The sequence below is a fragment of the Danio aesculapii genome, chromosome 13, assembly GCF_903798145.1.
Source record: "Danio aesculapii chromosome 13, fDanAes4.1, whole genome shotgun sequence".
In the NCBI taxonomy this organism is placed as follows: domain Eukaryota; kingdom Metazoa; phylum Chordata; class Actinopteri; order Cypriniformes; family Danionidae; genus Danio; species Danio aesculapii.
Window position 1 is genome coordinate 14,558,890 of NC_079447.1, and position 26,428 is coordinate 14,585,317.

Sequence of the window (26,428 nt, forward strand, 5' to 3'; positions counted from 1 at the left end):
CCACTTGCAAAAAATACACACCTAGGCCCTATGTCTTCGTTTTTTAGAACGAAAACGATCCACATCCACTCGTTTTACCTAGCATTTCTGAGCAGCCCTCCTTCCACACTACCGCTAACAACGCAAATGAGGTGACCACACACACACACAGACACACACACACACACACACACAGACACACACACACACAGCCACACACACACAGACTGTCATGTGCTCATGACAGCGGGTCCAGGCAGTCAGCGGGTCAGTACACTGCTTCAATCTTTTGCTTTCACGCTTGTACTTAGTAATTTTAGCGAAAACCTCAGATACTGTTGGTTGGTTCCTGTTAGTTGTGCATCTTTTTTTACCAACCAAGTTTGTCGACGCCATTATAACGACACAGATCACTCTGTCTATTCACGAGTCCCGCGGAAAATTGACAGGTGCTAATTTGTGTGTAACTAATCTTTATCCATTTATGATTTGGTTATGGGTAAAACAAAGACCATGCGGGTCAGGTAATTGAAACGGTAGGCTACAAATAATTCATAATTAATTTACCACCGCCTATGACGACAATGCCATCGTCTATTGGGATGTTTCATATTAGACATCGTACAATGCCGAATTGGTTGACATCGCCCAACCCTAATACAATTTTTGCCCGATAATGGCATGTTTTATTTTCATCTGAACAAGAAAAACGACACACAACAGTCACTTTTAAGTAGAGATGCACCAAATTCTCAACCGATAAGAACTGTAAAAAAAAGGCCGAAAAGCGGCTTTCACACTGGACATGGGAAGTGCTGCGCTATAAAACTCATTCATTTCAATAGCACCACACAAGGCCAGTTTGTTGCTGCACCAACAAAAGCTAGTTTGTGCACGGACCAACATAACTTAATATTCGGCTTTGTGGATATTCTGCTCATGTGCATGTATGCTTATTTATGCATTAGCCACACATGCTCACTAGAAATGCAAAGTCCACTCAAATAACACGCAGACAGGGCATTTCTATGTAGTAGTGTTACTGTACTATCATAGCAATGCTCATAAAATGATGACTCTGGAAAAAATATGGTTATTTTATTGGTTTGTGTGTGTTTTTTTTAAACAGAATACGTTTAATTATTGAGTTCAATTTTAAAAGTCGTACAAAATGACTTTTTATTATTTAAGAAAATAATACATATTATCACAAAGCAAATTTCAGTTTCGGTTTCCAGCCAAGTTCATCCAGAATATTCAGTTTTCATTTTTGGCCCAGAATTTTCATTTCCATGCATCCCTACTTTAAAGGTTTTGTTAGGTCACTGCATTAGCTCAGTAGGCTTTGAAACGGAGCCACAATGCCTCCATCAGGGAATCAACTTGGTACACTGTGTTCCTGACTGTTAAGTGCTTCAAATATGTAATTATACTCCAGCCCAAAGCCCCTCTCCACATGAAGCATAATTTATCACGGATTGATGACTTGATGAATACAGTCTGATAAACCTGTTTTTTTTTTTATTCTCTCATTACAGCAAGTGAAAAATGCACTGAAGTACACAATAGGATTTGTGATTGTGTGTTCCGCGCTGCTTTTGATTGGGTAAGTGTGCTTTGTGGGATTATACTATTCTCTGTGTGGTGTGGTGTGTGTGTGTGTGTGTGGGTTTGTGTGTGTGGAGAGGTCGATGTGAGTTTTATTATATCATTCAGTCCTCATCTTGAACCTCCATCTGGGTGCAGCAGGTGTGAGAATGCTGTGGATGTGAAGAATTTTGGTGGACAAAACACATAATGACAAGTATTTGCAGGTTTTGTATGAAGGGATTTGCAGAACAATCTCACAATCCATACAGCCATTATTAGTTTAATAGAGACGTCTGCATGGTGAGCGCATCAATACTGATAATATGAGATTTCTGGGCTGGTTAGGATACAAAGACTGTAGAATGATTTCTGAAGGATCACATGACACTGCAAACTTGAGTATCGACTGCTACAAGATTTTAAAATAGATTTTTTTTTTAAAGGCCATGTTTTGCATTATAAAAGGTCATATTTTGGTTTTGGGGGTCTCCAACAACAGGATGATATGCATGCAAGGTCAAAAAACAGTTTCATTGTCTTATAATATGCATTTGTTTTCACCTAATTATCCCAACGACTCCCATATGATTCGTTCAGCAATTCATTTGTTCCAAAACCCCTCCTTAGCGCGATGTTAATCTGCGCTGATTTGTCCGATGACCCAGTCAATTGCGATTGGTCGACTGTGTTCAGTGAGAGAAACACCCACCACTTCTTATCAACATTGTTGAAGTAGTCAGAGTGCAGAGTATATGTGTGAGCAATGCAGTTAAACACTAGCATATTGCTCTACTTTTGACCATAAGTAACAATGACACATTCAGTATCAATCCACACAGTGGCAAAAGCTAAACTATTTTGAAACTTGACTGCCGCACATGTGTAGAAACAGCTGATGGTGACCAAAACAATGACAAACGGCAGAGGATCGCGAGCTCACAAGCGCTTTTAAATCGGTAAACAAAGCGGCACACAACGCATTTTCAACATGGTTTTAGACAGGATATGAGAAAATAAAGAATTAACAGATACACTACAAGCTGCGTGGAGCATTTACAAGTGACAAAAACACAATAAAAATACATTTTGCAACCTAGAGATGACAAGGAGGCAACCATTTTAATCACGTTTACTTTTGGAATGGAGGAAAAGAATGATCCTTGAACTGTGTACTGATAAAGTTCTTGACAAGCTCTGTCAAAGTCCCATACATGAATAGTCTTTTCTGATCCTTCCTTTAACAAATGGCCCGGTTGCAGGTTCACTCATTAATGTTCACTCAACTTCAGTTATGATCAGTCCCACACACACCCACACTCTGCTAGCATTTGAAGGGAAAGGCGCGTTCATGTACCGGATGCGGCACAGAACATATTTGGTATTGTTTCATGTCTATGTCGATGCGAACAGGCTAAAGATCCAAGCGAACGACGAATCATTTAAACAATGATCATTTAAATTATTTTAAATCATTTAAATTTAAACGATTTGGATCTTTTATAAAAAAAAGAATCTATATTTTTTAACAAGGTTCCCTTTTTAGATTTAAACCTTAGTCGGATGTTTTCATTCAATTAGCGCTGAAAATTTTCAAAAACCTGTAATAGGGGCTCTTTAGTACAAATATTTTACAATATTACCGTTTTGTTGTATTTGCGATCAGATAAATTTTACTTTAGTGAGCAAAAAAGAAAGAGAAGTTTAAAACAATATATTTATTATCAAATGATTAATAACGTGTGAGAAAACAGGGTTGCCAGGTTTATGCAACAAAACTAGCCCAATAGTCAATCAAAGCGATTTCCATAATATTGAAACTCAAAATATCTCCGCCCATTTGTAAAATACATATTTTACACCACTGTATGCATTGTACATAGCTTCTTATTTGAAAATAACTGTATTAGTAATTATAAAAATTGTATTATCATTTGAAAAAAATAATCTTACCTTAAAATTGCCATGGGCCGTCCAGTTAAAATGTGAGCAAATTCAGATCAGCTGCCAGTGGAAGTAAACCCCAAACTTGTAAAATTCATTTTAAATTTAAATTTAAAACAATCTAAAATAAACATATAAGATGTTAATTAAATTGTAAATCGACATTCTTTCTTTTTAAAGATTGTATATACTTTTACAGTATTATTTAGCAAAAATGCTGGAGAGTCCTGCCAATCTGTTACCATGGAAACAAATACAGCCGCATAAGCTGTTTCTGAAATCGCATTCTACTCGAGTTGCTACTACATTTGAATTTACTTCACGGCCATTAGAAAAGTGTATTCTATAGTATAAATTTTAGTATGAAGAGAATTCCGACGTTCTACATCTGCCATGTTGTCATTATCACATGACATGACCCACCCACATCCGTTGTGTCTCTTCACTCCCATCCATAAATCCTCTTACATGGCTTCATGGGATAATAAAGTGTCTATGGGATGTCCACTTCAGAATCTCACAAGAAGTAGTAGGACATTTGGGTACTTTCCCCCTACTGTTTTTCAAATACTATGAACTTAGACTTGGGTTGCATACTGTTTTGTTCATACTATATTGACCTTATTCTGCTATGTTTTTTGCAATTTGTTTTTGGAACTTCTTATTTAGTTGCCTATAGGAGAAATGACCACGAATAATAAATGGCAGAAATGGTCAAACTACCTGCTCTACAATTAAGTGTGTTTATGACTATACATAAAAAGGAGAACCACCTATAATATATAAGAAAATATCAGTTTGCAACATCAATCACAGAACAGAAGCGGAACAAGCATCAAACAAACATCTGAAATCAATTGAAGTGAATGAGATTGGAAGTCTTAAGCCAAAAACATTCCATTGGCTGCACCCGTTCAGGCGTTAAGAATGCAGCCACGGATGCAGCCGCAGTCTCTCCTTTAGTGCCCCTCCACTTAAAAAAAATGTGCTCAATCTGTTTTATCATCCTAGTACAATTTTTCCTATTGCTATAATATAAATTTGCTAGAATAAAGTATTTCAGTGTAAAGAATTAACAGATACACTACAAGCCGCTTGAGAAAACAAGGAGGCAACCATTTTAATCACGCTTGCTTATACTTGTGAAATGGAGGAAGAAACTGAACTTCCATGAACTGTGTACTGATCTGTCAAAATCCACTACATCAACAGTCTTTTCTGATCCTTCCTTTAACAAATGGCTGACGAATCCCCGGTTGCAGGTTCACTCATTAATGTTCACTCATCTTCAGTTATGAGCAGTCCCACACATACCCGCTCTTTGCTAGCCTTTGAAGGGAAAGGGGAAGGGAAACGTTCGCGTTTTACCGGATCCGGCACAGAACATATTTGGTATTGTTTCGTGTTGGTGTCGATATGAACAGACTAAGGATCAATGACAAAATTCTTGTCATCGATATCAGTTGTAAGAGCAACAAATAATAACATGACTAGCTTATAATTAATAAATTAATAACTTGAAGGTAGATTTTTCATCACAAATACAGCAGAAAACCTATTGGAACCAACATGGACCCAAGATTCTTACAGAAATCAGTCAAGTTTGGTAAAGGAAAAATCATGGTTTGGGGTTACATTCAGTATGGGGGCATATGAGAGATCTGCAGAGTGGATGGAAACATCAACAGATTGAGGTATCAAGACATTTGTGCTGCCCATTACATTACAAACCACAGGAGAGGGCAAATTCTTCAGCATGATCACACTCGTTCTCATACTTCAGCCTCCACATCAAAGTTCCTGAAAGCAAAGAAGGTCAAGGTGCTCAAGGATTGGCCAGCCTTTTCACTAGAGTGGACATTATTGAGCATGTCTGGGGTAAGATAAAGGAGAAGGCATTGAAGATGAATCCAAATAACCTTGATGAACTCTGGGAGTCCTGCAAGAACGCTTTCTTTGCCATTTCAGATGACTTTATTAATAAGTTATTTGAGTCATTGCAGAGATGTGTGGATGCAGTCGTCCAAGCTCATGGGAGTCATACACAATATCAGTTATTTTTCCACTGCACCATGACTTTATATTTATACTGTTCATTATTTCTGTTAAGTGACAAGACTTTCATCAAAGCAAAGTCAGACCTTACTGTCCTAATTAAATCATTCAAAATCAAGGCATGATAATTTTTATTTTGGTAAAATAAGTGTAATCTAGAGGTATTTGCCTTTCATATAAGCCACTTCTGATATCAAATGATCAACTAGAAATCAAGTTATTATTTGTTGTTCTTAAAACTTGCATAGGCAACAAGACTTTTGTCAGGTAGAGTACAAATAAGAATTTGTATATTTCCACATTTACATTCACATTTCACATAAATATGTTTTGTGCCCAAAACCTGGCCATTTGCTTTCATTAATTTGATTAAAAACATTCTTTATTCATTTGATTCTAATGTGCACATTAGCATTTCTTCTATGCAGTGTGAGAAATTCATTAGTTTTCATGTATTTTCCTATCCAACACACTACAGTGATCAAGAGTGCGGGAGTTGTTCAGCAGAGGCTTGCTGTTTGCTTTCGTATTCCTGGTGACAAATGTTTGTCTTTCTTTTGGTTTGCTCTCGAGCTCATCCCGTCATCCTCTTGGGATGGACTCGGAGAAGAACAACTGTCTCATCTGGCGAAACGCAAGCCAAGCAGCAGGAGGTAGAAACAAATCTGAATCTTTTGCAAAAAAGTGTGGTGTCAACACCTCTCAAGAGCTCATCCAGGGAAAGTGTCTTTGTTTTCACAGATTTTCAACCACCCGCTATTAACACTCAACATCAGAGAGTGCTGGGTATTTGCATTAAAATCACCTGCTGCAGCGAAATCTAACAGTAATTAATAGATTGCCCTCAATCAATAGCTGCGTCCTGCAAGCTCTTTCGCACACAGGTCGTTATACTGCGATTAAGGTATGTAGATATTGTTTTCTCCACGGACGAAGCCACAGTGCTTTCAAACAGAATTATCCTGCAGCTTTTTTTCCTCCTCTTGGTGGCATTTTCGCTCTGCTGCAGTTCTTGAATTAGTCGCATTGATTGCAGCCCCCCCTCCTTTCCACCTTCCCATCTCCGCATCATGTGCAGAAAATACTTTCCAGCAGCCTGTAGGTGGAGATCAAGCTCCATCTATCAGAGGAAAGCCCAATCCAATACATTTGAGGAGACTGGCAGGTCAAAGCCTCAAAGGCTTCTTTACAAAGCAGAATCTGAGATCCCTGTCCGCCCATGTCTGTGCAAACGGAATAATTACAGCGCTAACTTTATCTCTCCGCAGTGTGTGGCGATCACCACAAACTTGTCCCGAAGGAGGAAGAGATGTCTTCTTCTTTTTTCAATTCTGAAGCCGTTGGGACCTTTACACATTCGGTTGTAATTATTTTACTGTGGTGCTTCCCTCGTCAAAATGTGCTTGTTGCGCTCGATGTCAGGTGCACAAATATTCCAGCGTAATTCGTATCCCACTGTGAAGCCCTCTCAACATCCACTGACATGCTTAACAGCCACTTCAAGAGCTTTCTGCTTGTTACAGCCGCTCAGTTTTAATCAAACTCTGCAGTGCTGTGTCATGTGTTAAGCTGAAAATGGGTTTGCGCTTTGTGTAAGGCAGCGCTTTAGCTGTAATCATGTGACGCCTTTCAAACCCTGACACATTTCGGGTTCAGCAAATCTGACAGTAAACTTCATTAACCGAAGAGAAGGTCCACACTTGCCTGTTTGTGTTTGCCGACAGCTATAAATGTTCAAAATGGCTCTTTTATGAAACGTAATCTTCTTGGAGTCTCTCTTCCATCGTATTATTTATACGCTCTGGGGTCTGATTTATAAAAATTGCATAGAAACCTTCCTGAAAGTGAACGTACAGCAGAATAAATTTCTATTGATTTATGATTTAAAGTGGTTTTGTTAAGTCAATATTTAAGTTATATAGAGCTTGCTTACAGTTTACTTACAGATCCACACTTTCTTTGGCCAAGTTAGTTTTTTATATCACAACATTTGCTTGGGATGGCACAGTGGCTCAGTGGTTTGCACTGTTACCTCACAGAAAGAAGGTTGCTGGTTCGAGTCTCCGCTGGGGCAGGTTGCGATTTTTCTTTGGCGTTATTCCCATGTTTGCATTGGTTTCCTCCATGTGGTCCGGTTTCCCCTACAGTCCAAAGACATGCGTATGTAGGGAAATTGGATGAACTAAATTGACCATAGTGTATGGGTGTTTCCCAGCACTTTGGGGTTCATTAATAAGTGTACTTTGCGTGCTGGGTTGGGGCTGGAAGGCCATCCGCGGAACAAAAAACATATGTCGACTTAACACAGATTCATTCAGAAATATAGCGCTATATACATTTCTGGTGATCGCAAATTTTGTAGGCAGAGGAACGTATGACTGCATTTCGTCTTTAAAACAAATGCTATGGGGCGTTTTTTTCTGCTGTTACCAGTTTGTCCCGTGGCTCGCAGTTGACCGTGATGACGGGGTCCAAGTGCGGCAAAGAATGGTTCCAGAAAGTAGGTAAGACAAAAACAAAAGCCAAAAAACAAACAAGTAAATAACAGGGTGAGAATGTTGTAAACATCAGGCTGCCGCTATGGCTTTTCTTTTTCTGGATGGCTTTTGAAAACACGGTCGGTTGGGTTTAGGGAAGTTGGTGGGCGCTGGTCAATCTGTGTTTTTAAAAACACTATCAGTTGGGTTTAGGGAAAGGGGTGCGTGGGTGGATCAGTCAGTCAGTCAGTTTTTCAGCAGACAGCGGCCTCTGGTGGATTTACTCGAGAAGAGCGGGCACAAATGGCACTCACGAGGGAAATTTGAGTTCTCAAAAATATACACATCAGCCTCTGACGGATTCGTGAAAACAAAAACTGCAAAAAACGTAGCTCCTGGGACATATTTGGCGCTCTCCAGAAATGTATATAGGGGTACATAATCAGAATGAGTCTGGGTTGGTCAGAGTAATTGGCAGTTCATTCTGCTGTGGCCACATAATAATGTGATAAATCAGAGAGTAAGCTAAATGAGAGTGAGTGAGCAAACTTTTGCGTGGGAAGTGTGGCATATGCAAATTACCACCCCTTTTTTATTTGCGTATACCACATTTATAAATGAGCTATATAAAAAAAACTATATTCTGAACAAATGGCAAGCTATAGGATCATTGCTCAAATTATAAACTTTCCGAAAACCAGCCCCTAGAAGAAAGAAAATCAAACTATTCTTTTGAATCAAACCATGATGAGATTATTTATAAACGATGCCATATTCAACACTCTAGACTCACGCATGGTAAACTATTTAAATGAGAAGTTGCTACAAAATGCCAATGCTGCAATAGCAGCCTAAGTGTTGAACATATACTTTACAATGACCTGTTTTTAATATGTCAGACAATGATTTTTATCTGGAGAGACTTATTATTAATAATTATTTTTAAACGTGAATCCCTAAAATAATATATAATTTTAATAAAAAGTAATTCTGCTGTAGATCTTTTTTTATTGTTGTAAACCTTTTTATCATAGGAAAGTGTTATTTTTGCCATTAAAATAGGCAGAGAAGCTGATCAGGCAATAAACTCAAAACTCTCTCTTTCTCTCTTTCTATCGGAGTTGCACTTCAAAGCCATAGAGTTGCTCAGGTCCCCGGAGCAACAGGCTAAAACACCCTGAGTTCGCTGAATAAATCATTGGATTTCATTATGCTCTAACACTGGCTTTTTTGCATTTGCTCATCAGTGTGTTTGAGAGTTTAAAGAGGGTTTGAGGATTACAGGTCCTCTTGATGATCACAGTGAGTCTCATTTGCTAACCCTGAGCATGCACGTTTGTAAATAAAACCCTCAAGCAATTTTTTAAATGCCGAAATCACCATTCAGTCTTGTGTTGATGTAGGATATAATGTCAGATGGGTATGGAATAGATGCATAAGAGACTTGTATAAAACAAAAATCCTAATCCAGATAAAGAAATAGTGTTTAATACATAATATTATTTTCTATAATAACATATAAGACTTCATGTTTATATTTGCATTAATATTCATATTAGCATTTGCATTTGTTTTTATATTTATTTGATTTACATTTGCATAACATTATGACCTGGCGAATTTACAAAATCATTCCAAGTAAAGTTAAAAACAAATTAAATAGTATAATATTACATACAGCTGAAATCAAATTATTAACCCCTTTGATTTTTTTTATTTTTATAAATTTCCCAAATGATGTTTAACAGAGCAAGGACATTTTCACAATATGTCTGATACTATTTTTTTTCTGGAGAAAGTCTTATTTGTTTTATTTTGGCTAGAATAAAAAGCAGTTTTGAAATTTTTTTCAAACACCATTTTAAGGTCAAAACCTTTGGCCCCTCTAAGCTAATTTTTTTCGGTTGCCTACAGCAGTGTTTCCCAACCCTGTTCCTGAAGGCACACCAACAGTACACATTTTCAACCCCTCCCTAATCAAACAACACCTGAATCATCTTATCATAACATCAGAAGAGACTCCAACACCTGAAGTTAATGGTCAGAAAAGGGAGACATCCAAAAATATGTACTGTTGGTGTGCCTCCAGGAACAGGGTTGGGAAACTCTAGTCTAGAAAAATATCTAGTCAAATATTATTTACTGTCATCAGTGCAAAAATAAAATAAATCAGTTATTAGAAATGAGTTAATAAAAATGAGTTAATAAAACTTGTAATAAAACTAAAATGTTTAGAAATGTGTTTAAAAAAAATCTCTCTGTTAAACAGAAATTGGGTAAAAAATAAACAGGTGGCTAATAATTCAGGGGGGTTAAAATACTGACTTTACCTGTAATAAATACATAAATAAATAAAAATAAAATAAATACAATAAAATAATGCAGTACATATTATGGGATACATAAGAAGTCCTGTTGCTGAATTGGGGTCATATATTTATAATCATATTTTTGTTTAGACACCCCATCTAGTGTACATTTGCAGTGTAGCTATTATGCACGTTACTAAAGAAAACTGCACGATGATTAGGGAACGAGACCCAGTGTGAGCATAAATGTGTCTTTTGGCTCGCTCTCTGTTCCTCGTGCATGTTTCAGCATGATTGCTAATGGAAAGTGCAAGTCGCTGGTGGCGCCCAACAGCAGCAAACACTGACAGATTGTGCATTTATTGAAGTGGGCAGCTGTGCATGGCGCAAGGTCCTTGAACCTGCTGAGATGAGAGCTCAGGCCAAAGCGTATACAGGAAGGCTTCAAATGTCGCCCCGCTTTGCCTGCCATTAATGCTCGGCCCAATTTCTGAGAGGCACATCATGGTGCCTCTGCCTTGTGGCAGGGATTTTGATGATCGGGAGTGGGATGGTAAACTCAGATGGATTGCAGCTGAAGCCCCCATCCAAGACATCCCTGGAGATTAACCTCTTAGGTTAAGTAATTAAAGAGAAAAGATCTATTTGTTCAGATGGCCCGGGGCCAAGTCCTTGGGCAGCATTTCTATTTAATGTAGTGTTCTTTAGAGTGGACAGCTTCTACCTTGAGGTTTGGCTGAAAAGTACAAGGTTAAATGGAAAAAGCATCCCTAAAAGTCCCTGGATACATCCGGCGTCTCCAGCTCGAAGGCTTCCTAATCATCCGGTTTGGAGTCTTTTGCCGATCCACAAGTTTGTTGAAATGTCAAGACTGTTTAAAAGCAGAAAGCCTTGCTGAATTTTAACTCAGAGGTTTGAACTTTCATATAAGTATAGCAGAAATGCTTTCCAGCCTGAAGATAATCAGATCCAACTGTCGAGGAGTCGCTGAGGTGTCCACCTCTGCGCACATTTAAATCTACATCTCTGGAAAATTAGACGAGGCGTTCGCTTCTGCGCTCGCTCTCCTAAAGCTCTTTACACGTCCTCTCCAATAAATAAAGCCAAGTCAGTCAGGTATGTCCTTGTGCGGAGCTTCTGGATTTAAAATGAGTTGGAAAAAGGATAAAAGTGAGGTAATTTCCTGCACTGTGAATGAGTTTTCACATCAGGAGGACAGCAAATCATATGCCATCATGCAATTAGACTGGCAGAGATAAAGCTCTGCTGTTGAAGAGATGGAACTGGACTCAAGATAATGTGAAATAATGTGTTGTTATATTTATTCAGTATCTTGTTTTTTAGAAGCTGTACTTTCTGTTGTCCATTGAGACAACCTGTCATCTATTTATTTATAAATTTATCGTCGTTCTGTATCTGCATGCATCCATTCATCCATCTATCCATGCTTCTGCCATTTCATTGTTCCATTGATCATTGTGTTCATCAATCCATCATCCATCCATCCATCCACCTACCTTCTGTTGTTGCATTGTTGTTCCATCCATCCACCCATCTATCCATCTTCTGACTATTGTTTGATCTGTCTGTCCATCTAATTTCTGATTGTAGTTTGATCCTCCATCCATCCATCCATCCATCCATCCATCCATTTTCTGACTATTGTTTTATCCATCTATCCATCCAATTTCTGATTGTTTTTTGTTCCATTTATCCATCTTCGACTATTGTTTCATTCATCCATCCACCATTCATCCTTCCAATTTCTGACTGTTGTTTCATCCATCCATCCATCCATCAATCCAGCCAGCCAGCCAGCCAGCCAGCCATCCAGCCATCCAGTTTCTGACTGTTGTTCGTTCCACCCATTCATCCAATTTCTGACTGTAGTTCGTTCCATCCATCCATCCAATTTCTGACTGTTGTTTGATACGTCCATCCATCCGTCCGTCCGTCCGTCCATCCGTCCACCTTTCCGTCCGACTGTTCATTCAATCCATCCATCCATCTGTCCATCCTTCCATCCATTCGACCATCCAATTTCTGACGGTTGTTTGTCCCATTTATCCATCAATCTTCTGCCTGTTGTTCCATCCATCCATCCAATTTCTGACTGTTGTTTCTTCCATCCATCTATCCCATCCCCAATGGATCTACATGTAGCTGGATAACATGAACAAATGAATTAGTGTGTATTAGTGTTAATTTGTCTGTAAAGCTTAAAAAAGCAGCATTTACCTATAAATTTTCCTTCTTTTTCTTTTATTTCATTTCATACATCCATCTTTCTTTATTTTGTCCATCCATCCATCAATCTGGTCTCATACATTCTTCTATCAGGCTCTCTGTGTGTGTCCAATTCATTCTAATTCTACTTTCCTACATTCAAGTTTAAATTGCCATTTTTCATGCTGTCTGCCATACCTTGCTCAAATTCTTGGAATTTCAAAAAGCTTCTTCATTTCAATTATGAATGGCACCCTTTCTTGGTGATGCGACTATATTTAGCATTCAAAAACAGGTCTGAGAATCCCATTGTGACAGCATCCTGAACATTCCTAATGTTCAAGGGCAGGGCTGATGTGCAAGTCATCTTGAATCGAAACACATGTGAGTGTCTTTGTTGGCTTTCACCATTTAAAGGCAACATTCAGCAAATGCTCCATAATGCGGCATTTGAAAGCATATTTAAAAGCATGGGTTGTGAAGGGAATAAACTGTGAAATCAATTCAGGAAACTGTTTCGAGTGCCAGGCTTCAGGGTCTGCGCCTTATTCCGTAATGTGTTGTATGAAGATGATCTTACCTCCCTTTTGTCCTGTTTTTACATTAATTCACAATTTGTGACTTGTCTTACACCACCACTTCAAGCCATTTGTTGCTGTTTTCCCTTCTGAAAAGAAATGCGGAGGAATCCCATTGAGTCCAAGCACCACACTTAGGGTACATGCTATATTTTTAATCAGATGTTGACCATTCCCTGCTGCAAAGTACAGATATAATTTAAATGCTGACAGTTCTATCTGTTACTTAGTTGCTTTTCTTAAATTTGACAAGTATTTAAAGCAATAATGGTTTTTCGTAATTGATGCCATGAAATAGAATCAATTTAGTTGGATTATAATATATATCTTTGTCCTCGAAACTTAAGTTTATTAGCACTGGAAGGAAATTTTTATTGTTTCACTTGAAAAAAACATCGTATTGGTTGTTGTTGCCAGACGGATTGGTCTGAGTATTTCAGAAACTCATCTACTGAGATTTTTTCACACACAACCGAAAAAAAATAATAGTAATCCAGTGAGTGGCAGTTCTGTGGGCGCAAATGCCTTGTTGATGCCAGAGGTCAGAGGAGAATGGCTAGACTGGTTCAAGCTGATACAAAGGCAGCAGTAACTCATAAAACCGAGGTATGCAGAAGAGCATATCTAAAGGCACAACACATCGAACCTTGAGGTGAATGGGCTACAGCAGCAGAAGACCACACCGGGTGCCACTCCTGTCAGCTAAGTACAGGAAACTGAGAATACAATTCTAACAGGCCCCACCAAAATTGGACAATAGAAGATTGAAAAAACGTTGCCTGGTCTGATGAGTCTTGATTTCTGCTGCGACATTCTGATGGAAGGGTCAGAATTTGGAGTCAACAACATGAAAGCATGGATCCATCCTGCCTTGTATCAACAATTCAGGCTGATGGTGGTGGTTTAATGGTGTGGGTGATATTTTCTTGGCACACTTTGGGCCCATTAGTTCCAATTGAGCATCGTGTCAATGCCAGAGCTTGCCCGAGTATTGTTGCTGACCATGTCCATCTCTTTATGACCACAGTCTACCATCTTCTGATGGCTACCTCCAGCAGGATAGCAGGCCATGTCATAAAGCGTGAATCATCTCAAACTGGTTTCAACATGACAATGAGTTCCCTGTACTCAAATGGCCTCAACCGTCACCAGATCTCAATCCAATATAGCACCTTTGGGATGTGGTGGAATGGGAGATTGGCATCATGGATGTGCAGCCGAAAATCTGCAGCAACTCCGTGATGCTATCATGTCAATATAGACCAAAATCTCTAAGGAATATTTCTACCACTTTGTTGAATCTATTCCACAAAGGATTAAGGCAGTTCTAAAGGCAAAAGTGTGTCCAACCCAGTCCTAGTAAGGTGTACCTAATAAAGTGGTCGATGAGTGTATGTATATAATGTATTTTTGGCTCACCAATATACTTTTTTGTCTTATTTGTTCAAATTCTCTTTCATTTCACCTAGAAGTGCAACTCTACTTCAATTGCAGATCAGCCATGATAATGAAAAATCTGTTCAAATTCGAAAAATCAGTTGGCGATTAAAAGGCATTCGCAAATCATTTCTAAAGGCTGCACAACTACATGGAAAAATGTCTGTAAATTAGCAGCTTTCCATATTATGTGATTCATGTTTTTATAAATTTTTTTTTTCATTTTGGGACATTGATTTTTCTTCCAAAAACCTTTAACCTTCGAAAAAAGTGAAAAAAAAAATTGACATTTTAGATAGTTTAATGTGATATATTTTCTGTGTTGGTGTTTGTACAAAAACCTGGGAATAAACTGGTAGCACTTTTTCTGTTATTTTGCAGACATATTTTTCTATATATAATTTCTTATACATTATATTATTTCAAACCACTAAAATGTCCATAAAAGTAACTTTGTTCAACTGTAGAGTTGAATTTTCAACATCGAAAGTCGACAGAGCAGATATCATGGTCTCATTATTCAATTCAGAACCACTAAATACTGAATCACTAAATACGGAAACATTTAATTAACAAATATTATTTTGCAATGTATGTTATACACGTCTTCTTATAAGATCTGGTATCAGGTCTTTCTGTGAGTCCAAGTAATTTGTAAAAGCTATTATTATCCTTCTTGTTAAAGGTCACATCTCTCTGTTCGATATGAAAAAGCAGAGTATTGTTTTTTGCATTCTGTTTGCGCTGGTTTGATGGTAATATGGTCTCTGTCACCATCTCTTCCTGTGAAGATCACTGAATGCCAGTCTCTCTGGATGCAGCACTGTATTACCATCAGTATTCCTGCGATGCTCCTGTCAGAGTATGTTTGGCCCCGAGAGGTCAGTGCTTCTAACAGCCCAATACAATTGAAAATTATTGCCTGTGCTGATTTGTAATCCAACAGGCCCCACACAGGCCAAGAGGCTTCGCAGACTGCTAATTTTCAATCTGGTGACAATCAGTTCCAGGTTCGCCGCTGAATAAGTAGACGCCTCCTTCATATAAACCGCCTGTGACAGTTGGCCACGTTTTGGAGTTTAAGCGCGTATCTCCAAATGAATAGAGGAAATTTTTGAAGAAACCTGCTTGACCTTGTTTAGTGTTCTGCAATTGGCTATCAGCCTGGATAAAAGATTTCCTGTAAATGAGCATCTTGGTTTAAACTTTCAGAATGCTAAAAGACTATCCAAAGAATATTTTAGGTTGCTTTTGAGAGTTTTTTTTTTTTGGCTTGTCCTTCATGTTGTAAAGGCAATTTGTGTACAGTATTGCACTTGCTGGTGGGTTTTAAAGTGGTGGGGCAGTAATGCGAAGTGCATATTTTTATTCTTATCTCTTCTTATTAATAATTCAGTTTAAATTGTGTATTTTTAAAATTGATTTATTTATTATTGTTTGAGCGGTGAAGTTGTCTGTATAGTCTTTTTTACACTGTGTGAATAAATGTCTGGTTGACATATTATTGTTAACAAACAATCAAAACAAACTATCTTTAAAGCATTCTTTATACAGTTGAAGTCTAAATTATCACCCTGTGAATAATTTCTCTTTTTCAAATATTTGCCAGCAAAGAATTTTTCGCAGTAATTCCTATCATATTTTTTCTTCTGTAGAAAGTCAGATTTGTTTTATTTTGGCTATTTAAATATTTATTAAATAATAAATATGTAATATATATATTTTATATAAGGTCAATATTATTAAGCCCCTTAAGCAATATATTTTTTCAGTTGTCAACATAAACACTGCTACTGTATACAATGATTTTCCTAATTACCCACTTGCCTAGTTAACCTAGTTAAGCCTTTAAATGTCACTTTAAGCTGAATACTAGTATCTTGAAAAATATCTAGTAAATTATTATACACTGTTATCATGACAAAGATAAAAATTTGTTATTAGACATGAGTTATTATTATGTTTAGAAATGTATTGAAAAAAAAATGATTTTCGTCAAAACAGAAATTGGGGAAAATATACAGGGGGGGCTAATATTTCAGCAGGGCTATTAATTCTGATTTATAAAATAAACTCCAGCCAGAGGAGTTTGGTGGAGTTTACATGATTTGGTAGTCACAGAAATCAACATGGACAATCTGTAAACTACTTAGACAACTTTTCATAATAGTGTAGCAAGTGTGTGTTTTAATCATTCAAGAGTTTGGGATAAATGTGATTTAGCCATATTTGTTTTATAGAAATAAATGCCTTTTTGTGTGGAAGCAGAAATGCCTTTTTGTTACAACATGTGTCACTTTAAAAGCAGATGAGACACTGGCTTTTTCCAAAAGAGGGTGGAGCCTTTACAGCTCTTGCCTTTGTTACTCCACCAACAACAAACAAAATATCTGTGCGTTTTAAAGCTTTAAACAGTTAATATACTGTTTTCTGGCTTACCTGGTAAGATGTGTAACTGCACAAACAGTCAGATTCTTTTTAAAATTGTATTTATTTATGTATTTAATTTTATTAAGAGTGCAAAACATACAACATGCAGTTAACACAACACAGAACATACAACATATGGCAAACAGAACACAATTGGCAATAAAACAGAAATGAAAAAAGGAATGTGTATAAACAGCAATGACAATCATAATAATATTCATAGTATTAAAATAGTACTTAGCATTAACAACAACAACAACAACAACAACAACAACAACAATAACAATAATAATAATAATAATAATAATAATAATAAGGAATAGTATTTTTCACAGTAATTCCTATTATTTTTCTTCTAAAGAAAGTCAGATTTGTTTTTAGTTTGGCTAAAATAAAAGCAGTTTAAATTTTTTAAAGCCATTTTAGGGTCAATATTATTAGGCACCTTAAGTAATAAGGTTAAACAAGGTTAATGATGATAAAAGTGACATTCTGTGACTTCAATAATAATTAGAGTAATAAGATATCAAGGTAATTAATTAAATTAAATCAGAATCTAAAAATATAGAATTTGTGTTAAAAAGCATATAAGGGCTCCCTTTTAAAAGATTTGATCAGTAGTGGTTAAAAGTCAGTGTGAACCGGAAGTTAGTTTTGACTTTTATTTCAATATGATGCATTTCCAACTGAAACAGTATATTGAGTAGGCGGGGTTTTTTTGTGCTCCTCCTCTCATCTCTACCTTGCAGCAGTTAGTTGCAGTTAAAGGGGCGTGGCTAAGCATATTTCATCAAACTGACATCATTTGAGAAAGGACTGCCATTCCGGAGTGAAAGCAAATGGTTTGAATTTCAGTGAATTAACCTGCATGAACGAATTGTCCACCTTATCACTAACAATGTGCGCTAGCCAAATAAACATTGTAAATTTTGATTTAATCTAAATTAAAAATGTATATATATATATATATATATATATATATATATATATATATATATATATATATATATATATATATATATATATATATATATATATATATATATATATATATATACACTGTAAGTTTCACACTTACAGGTTACTATGTCACACAGTATATTGTACAGTGATGTGATACATTGATGACTTATGACATGACCATTATTGACCCTATATTGTATATGGGGCCATGTGGTTGTGACAGATTTGCCAGGAATGAAAAGGTAGAACATGTCGACACACGTAAAGTACAGTGAGACTGAGATGTTCTCATATCTTAGCTCTTTATCAGTCTTTTTTCCTCCCTAGGCCTTTCCTGACCTCATTTTCACATCAGTGTAATGTGTTTGTGGATTCCGGGAAATGTAAAGTTTGGAGGACGATGCCCTTGTGACAGACCACTTATTGTATTGGGACAGCAAAAGACGAGTGTCTGTCAGACCTTACCTTTAGTGTCCTGTTCAGGTTGACATGACTTTTGTTGGTTTGTGTGGCATTTCTGGTGGTGCTACCTCAACGTTTGACCTTTATGTCAGTTCTTGTCTTTAGTGTTGTGGAATTGATGTATAGAAAATTTCAGGATGGCCAGCATAGCTAAAAAAAAGACATTTAAATTCATTTTTGGCCTTGCGTCATGTGCGTCTTGTCTTTTCATCCTTTGTGTATTGTTTGGTTTTGGTTTAGACAATTATGGGTTAGTTTGTGTTTTAATAATTCCCTGTAGCCCCTTTATATGTATATGCAGCACTTTGATGTTTTTGAAATAAATTTGAGTTGAGAATTGAGGTGACAAAATATTTATGGTTAATTCTTCATTAAAATTGGCAGTTCAAATTCGAAAAAACATTGAGTAAATCTGGGAAAAAAAGTTTCTACAAAAACATGAATTTTAATAAGAAAAAATACTTTATAGCCCCAAATCAGATTATATTCATTTCTAAAGGATCATTTTACTCCAAAGACAAAAATAATGAATGCTGAAAATGCCGTCCCATAAATCACGTTTTCGAATATATTATGTTATTTTGGTTAATTATGGTTTTGGCCAACTTATGAGTGATGCATTAAAACTAATTACTTAATACGGTGTCTAAAACCAGTTCATTAAAATGAGCATTACCAAAGAAACTCAAATTTTTTGCTAATGATGAGATTTGAACTCAATCCTATTAAAATATCTAAACGTTGGCTTGTTTATAAATAGCAACACATAGTGACAGTGTAAAATTAGGCTGATGAAGTGTGCATATTATTTATAGCGAAACAATAAAAACAACCAAGGAATCAATAAAAGGCACTACAAAGGAATAGTTCACCCAAAAATAAAAAGTGCATCTACGTAAGTGCGGCTGTAGCCTTTTCACACTGTCAGTGTTTGGGATTGACAACTGCAATTACTTCTTGCACAGCAGCTTACAATAGAGGCTTGAATAGGGTCTGTATGACTGCAACTACAGTCAGGTTTGTATTGTAGTTATGATTATCAACTCTAAGCATAGCGATAGTGAGTAAATATTCAAGTCTTGGCAAATCTTAATTTGCTGATAGATATCAGTAAAAAGGAAGCATTTGAGACCAAAAGTAACAACAGAGGACCAGTGGTCCAATATGATTCCATTGACAGGTAAATTTAGGTGAAAAACGAGGAATAATGGAATGGACTCTTATGTGGTTCCTGCTAAGGACTGGCTACTGTTTTAATCACCAAGTGAATATTATAGGAGCCCATTTATGGCACTGAATAAAAAAAAAGTCATTGTGAGTTCATTCATTCATTCATTCATTTTCCTTCGGCTTAGTCCCTTTATTCATCCGGGGTTACTACAGCAAAATGAACCGTCAACTTATTCAGCATATGTTTTTCACTGCGGATACCCTTCCAGCTGCAACCCAGTACTGGGAAACATCCATACACACTCATACATACACACACACATACACTACATCAAATTTAGTTAATTCAATTCACCTATACCACACTTTGGACTGTGGGGGATACCGGAGCACCTAAAGGAAATCCACACGATCACGGGGAGAAAATGCAAACTCCACATAGAAATGCCAACTGGCCCAGCCGGGACTCGAATCAGCGACCTTCTTGCTGTGAGGCGACGGTGCTAACCCCTGAACCACCGTGTCATTGTGAGTTTTTATCTCACAATTCATTTAATTCAATTAGATTTTATTGGAATTGTATTATATGAACCCACATTTTATGTAGTTATCAAGAAATAATTGCAAGATAGCAAGAAAAAAAAGTCTGAAATATAAAAAAAGTCTGAAGACTTTTGTGCTCACAATTTTGAATTCTTACCTCATAATTGTGACACAAAAACTTGTTAGGTAAAAACATTCAGAATGTAAAAAACCTCCAGTGTCTGCAGCTAGCTCATTGAAACTCTCACATGGTGGCTCACTGAAGCTAAGCAGGGCTGTGCCTGGTCAGTAGCTGTATGGGAGACCACATTGGAAAGCTAGATTGCTGCCGGAAGTGGTGTTAGTGAGACCAGCAGGGGCGCTCAACCTGTGGTCTGTGTGGGTCCTAATACCCCAGTATATTGATGGGGACCCTGTACTGCTCAGATGAGATGTTAAAAATCATTAAAAATTCCAGGATGTCCTTCGAAAAAGACTAGGGGTTTAACCCCGGTATCCTGGCCAAATTTGCCCACTGGCCTCTGTCCATCATGACCTCCTAACTATCCCCACATTATAATTAGCTTCATCACTCTGTCTCCTCTCTACCAATCAGCTGGTGTGTTTGTGTGCTGTATGGCGCAATATGGCTGCCGTCACGTCGTCCAGGCGGATGCTGCACACTGGTGGTGGATGAGGAGACCCCCCCCCAAAAAATGTGTAAATCGCTTTGAGTGTCCGGAAAAGTGCTAAATAAATGTAAGGAATTATTATTCATAAATGATTTTTTTTTACCACACAATTCTATGAAACTAACAAAAAAGCCACAAAAAAAAAGGAATTATGGGATGTAAACTTACAATTCAAAGTTAAAAAGAAAGTCAGAAATCTAATGAATTTCACAACTACCTTTTATTTGTTATTCAGTGGCAGAAACGAGCTTCTATGGAATATGACGTTATTAAAACAGAAAAAGGTTAACATTTTCAATGACTGTATAAATAAATCTGTCAAATTTACGGTAAAAAAACAGCAGCTGTGGTTGCCAGTGCTTTACCATTAAAATTACGGTACAAACCGTAAAAGTAATTTTTCATTTTTACAGTAAACTACTGTATTTTAATAATTTATAGAGGTCATATGTCTATATTTTGAATTACCAACATCTACACATCTTTTGTTACACAGTTAGACACGTTAACACACCCATATGCAGGGGGTGATGAGAAAGTTACATAATGAACCAATGCTCATCACAAATAACTTTTCCCACAAGCAGAAAAGTGTATCAATATATAGAAGGTGCTCAGTGTCATTCACACAGCTACTAAACACCAGTATGGTAACACGCATAAAATTAAAATCATGAAATAAACATTGTTTATCAACATTAGATGTAACATAAATCTCTAATGTACATAACTGATGGGTAAACGACTAAAAAGATCCATAGTAAGGTCAACAAAATGCATAAAAAGTGATGTGCCATACAGGGAATTCTGGGAAAGTCAATTTACGGTTATTCGCCGTATATATTAAGGAAACATACCGTTAACCAGGTTATGGATTTGTACTGTAGCATTTTTACAGTTTTTTTACAGTGTAACAGTGAACTAATAATGACTTGTGTGAACGCTACCTTTAAGAACATGTCAAATTAAAGGTGTTCTTGGTGTTTATTACTCTGTTAGTGGCCATTAAGTTGTTTACAGTAGATTAGAGTTGTGAAGGAGAGAGAAAATTAAATGAACCATCTCTCCCCAGAAGACACACTTGTACATTAAGTTTTCAAATAGCACCCGTGTCATTTTAGCTTTAAGGAACATGTAACAATTCTGAACCCTATTAAACTAATAACCATCAAAACAACCATACCCAGGAGATGAGTCTAAAGTCTCAAGTGTGTTTTTCTGAGTCTGAACTGGGGTGTCTCACGTTGAATTCATCCACTGTCTCGTCTCTCACACCTGAGGGGGAAACGCCTGAGCGCTAAAAAAGGAGCCAGAACTTAGAGGTTGGTCGTTTAATTATTTAAGTCCCTCTTCTCTTTGTCAGGGGGGATTAATATGCTAAACTTTTCTCCCCAGTCAGGTGCTTTCCCATTAGATCTGCTTAGATTGAAATGGATGATCTGCAGTAATGCAGCACGGCCTATTCCCTCGCTGTGTTAATATTCATGTTGTTATGATTAATATTACCCACTGCTTGGGTGCCATGAGCTCTCAGACTGGGGATGGAGGAGAGAGGTTTTGGTTTTAGTTTGATGCCTGTAAGTGCATTGTTATTAGCGATAAAGCCAAACTGTTGAAATGAATGCATTTCTGCTTTGTTTTACATACATGTTATCTATATTGGATCTGCAATAATAGCATAATTTAAAGCAAAGTGAGATGAATTCTTCCACCTTAGATCAGTGGTCCCCAACCTTTTTATCACCACGGATCGGTCAACACTTGACAATTTTTTGTTCATAGGTTGCTAGGCGACCATCAACCGTTTTCTCAGAGGATGACAAGCTGACAAAACATTGCTGTCACTATGATCAGGGTTTCCGCGGGGTCTTAAAAAGTCTAAAATTTAAAAATCGCAGTTTTAGGCCTTAATATGTCTTAAATTTGCTGTTCTAGGTCTTAAATATTTTTTCACAGGTCTGATTTTTCCAATGGTCATGTAACACTACATCTAATGCTCATTTAAATATAATTTTTTATTGTTGTTGCTTGGTTTTCGTGGTGTTGAAGTTTCACTATTCCAAATGTAATTTGCGGTATTACAACTACAAATGAGTCCAACATGCAATAGCCAATCAGCTTTCTGTTATTGAACTCAGTGTGCGTGGCGAATGTGACGTCATTATTTCGGCTGGCGGAGCTCACAAAATTTTTTGAGACTCGGGTGAACAGCAAAAGTGGAGACCTGGGTAGTTTTAATATTACAGAATATGTTTTTCCACCATTCATAGGTTTTACACTAATGTATATATTACAATTTTGAATTTAAAACAATTTACAAGTTACAAACTAAAATTAAGTAACAAATGATGTCTTTGATAACTGGAAAGGAATATTTGAACCTACCAGTATACAATATACTGACTTATATGGTAGCTTTAATGGTGATAATATTCAGGAATGTTGGACCATTATTGCCTTTTTAGCTTATAAGTAGAGGACAGAAACTAGCCAGACAGTAATGTGTCAATTCTTGAGTGGGCAAAAACAAATAAAAACATCAGTATTTTTAGTAAGTGTACTTTTTTTGTCTTCTATTCTTGCCATAATAAAAAAAATATAATTGTAGAGCAACCCATGTTCTGTTGTCTCTAATATTTAACGTTAATATGTAGAACTGTCCAAGATATGAACAAAAGCAGGTGGTGCATCAAAGTTGATGCACATCTTGAATGGTTATAAAAATCTTTAGAATCATTATAATAAATTATAAAAAATAATAAAAAACAATTAGTTTAAAAATCTTCAATGATATTAATGATGTGACGTAGTTCTGGAAACGTACTACTTCTCTGTTTATCTGTCTGACTTTACAGTGGGTTTCTTTTGACCCCCTAATGTGCCTAATGGTCTTAAAAAGGTCTTAAAAAGTCTTCAATTTGACATTATGATATCTGTGTGATACATATTTTTAAAATATTTTTTATATACATAATTATGCCGTTGAACTGTTGTATAAACACTATATCACACTCGTAGCAGTGCAATATGGCTGTATATTGTCTCTGGTGGGACTTTAAGACACTCGAGCTGTGGCCTCGAGCCAACTTACGCCTCCCACCAGTGCCAATAAACAGCCATATCGCACTGCTACTCGTGTGATATTCTATATATGTATATAATTATACTATTGTCAACATTTCATTTAGGTTGTCAGCAAATAGGCAACTTTTATTTATTATCTACTTATATTTTCTTTTTTTTTTCTTCCAGTACGTTTTTGAATACAGGTATAAACTTATAGTACACAATAACAGTAAGTTACACTCTGAATATTTATGAGATTGTGGACATCATTCATATTCAGAGGTGTGTTTGTCAGTGTTGTTGTGGTAATCACAAACACAAACTGTAGAGATGAGGATTTAAATCTAGCGTAACTTACTGTATACACAATACACAAACAGTACCCTTCTATTACATTAAACATGTGCATCGACTTGTGTGTATTTTTGGCACATTATTGTATTTTTACAGATAACTGTGATAGTTCTGGGAATCAACTATTGGTGCCAATTAATCAGCAAAACCGATACATCATTCGACCTTTACCTAGAGCAGTGTTTCTCAACCTTGTTCCTGGAGGACCACCAGCACTGCATGTTTTGGATGTCTCCTTTGTCTGTCACACCCATTACAGGTCTTTCAGTCTCTGCTAATGAGTTGAAGATCTGAATCAGGTGTGTTTGGTTAAAGAGACATGCAAAGTATGCAGAGCTGGGGGTCCTCCAGGAACATGGTTGAGAAACACTAACCTAGAGAGCCATCAGCTGTCTAAAGGTCTAAATTATAGTAAACAAAACCACACCAATTGATCTTCAACCAAAAATCTGTACCATTCCATGTTATACAGCTAATTGATTGATCATCTTCATGTTTTTGCACATCACAGAACTCATCAGCCCCGTGTGCTACAAGCATGTGTGAAGCTTACCATGTTCTTTACTATCGATATTTTGAGCTGCGCTTTAATTAGCATGCTGGCCATGTGCTGTGCTTTAGCTGTTAGACAGTTTGCACGCTGAAAACTATCTCCGAGAAGTTGCCAGTGGTTAGTCGAAAGCATTTACACTTCAACAAAAAAGTGTGAGGCGTAATCCAAGATGAGTGTTTCATGCAGCCTTTCTAAAACAATAGAACACACCAAAGCAGTCATATTCTCACCAGGAGCTGTAATTGCTGTCATTGAAACGTTGACATTTCACTTTCACATTTACTGGCCCTCGTTTTCCACAGCATGTTGTGTATTTAACCAGTGTGCTTTCAGTACTTTAGTGCACTATAGGCGACCGGAATTAACCATGGATGCTAATGTGGTTTGTGAGGCGAATTGTTTTCTTTTCCTTTTGCTTGCTTTTATTGTCTTATTAGAACTCTTTGGAAGTATTTGGGAGGGATTTAATTTGTAAAAGACAGACCTATTGTGTGAGTATATTCGACAGAGTTGAAGACAAAAATTGTTAGCCCTCCTGTGAAATTTTTTATAATTTTTTTCCATATATTTCCCATATATGTGCATAGGGTTGGGGGTGTAGGGGGTATTTGAGAACCGAATAACTGTAAGCTACCATGGACTGGTTTCTGGTGACCGCAGCGATTGGATACTATAGAAAAGATGATGACCGGGAGAGTGTTGTTTGAGACTGTACCAAAAAGATGAGGGGGGAAGGATGAATTACGGGAGTTTTTCCGGGATGAAAACAACAAAATGGGAGGGGTGGCGGAAGAAAAAAAGTCAGACTTTGTTACTTATCAGCAATAATGTACAGTATAGAATATAAAGTCATAGTGCAGTGGAAAAATAATTAATATTGTGTATGACTCACATGAGCTTGGAGGACTGCATCCAGACATCTCTGCAATGACTCAAATAACTTATTAATAAAGTCATCTGGAATGGCAAAGAAAGTGTTCTTGCAGGACTCCCAGAGTTCATCAAAATTTTTTGGATTCATTTTCAATGCCTCCCCTTCATCTTACCCCAGACATGCTCAATAATGTCCATGTATGGTGACTAGGTTGGCCAAACCTGGAGCACCTTGACCTTCATTGCTTGCTGGAACTTTGATGTACAAAATGGCAAAATGGGAGGGTGGCGGGAGATGGGTGTGAAATACGGGAGACTTCCAAAAAAAAAAACGGTAGTGTTGATAGGTATGACATAGGCTCATTCTGAAAACGTCCCCCTATATCAATGTCTGGAGATCGCGAATTATGTAGCCAGAAGTATGTACAGTTGCATTTCGTCTTTAAAACAAAAAAAAGCAAAAACTGGCAAAAAACGTACCTCCTGAGACGTATTTGGCGCTCTCCAGAAATGTATATAATGGTACGTTTTCAGAATGAGCTTGGATTGCTAGTATCTTGCAAAGAAACTAGTTAAATATTATGTATTGTCATCATAGAAAATACAAAAGTAACTATTATCAGAAATTAGTTATTAAAACTATGATGTTTAAAATGTGTTGGAAAAAATATTGGATAACAAAAAATTAAATATACTAATAACCTTGCTTGCAACTGTATATGCTAAAGTGACCACCAAAGTCATAATTGAC

At 36.9% G+C, this 26,428-nt stretch overlaps 1 protein-coding gene across 1 annotated transcript in view; it reads left to right on the forward strand.

Moving 5' to 3' along the window:
- The window catches only part of lmbrd1 (LMBR1 domain containing 1), a 221,227-nt gene that overhangs the window by 61,515 nt on the left and 133,284 nt on the right, over positions 1–26,428 (forward strand). Inside the window, exons 5-6 of the mRNA XM_056471443.1 lie at positions 1,518–1,585; positions 6,139–6,218. Of these exons, the coding sequence (XP_056327418.1) occupies positions 1,518–1,585; positions 6,139–6,218 (148 nt within the window). The remainder of the gene's footprint in view (positions 1–1,517; positions 1,586–6,138; positions 6,219–26,428) is intronic.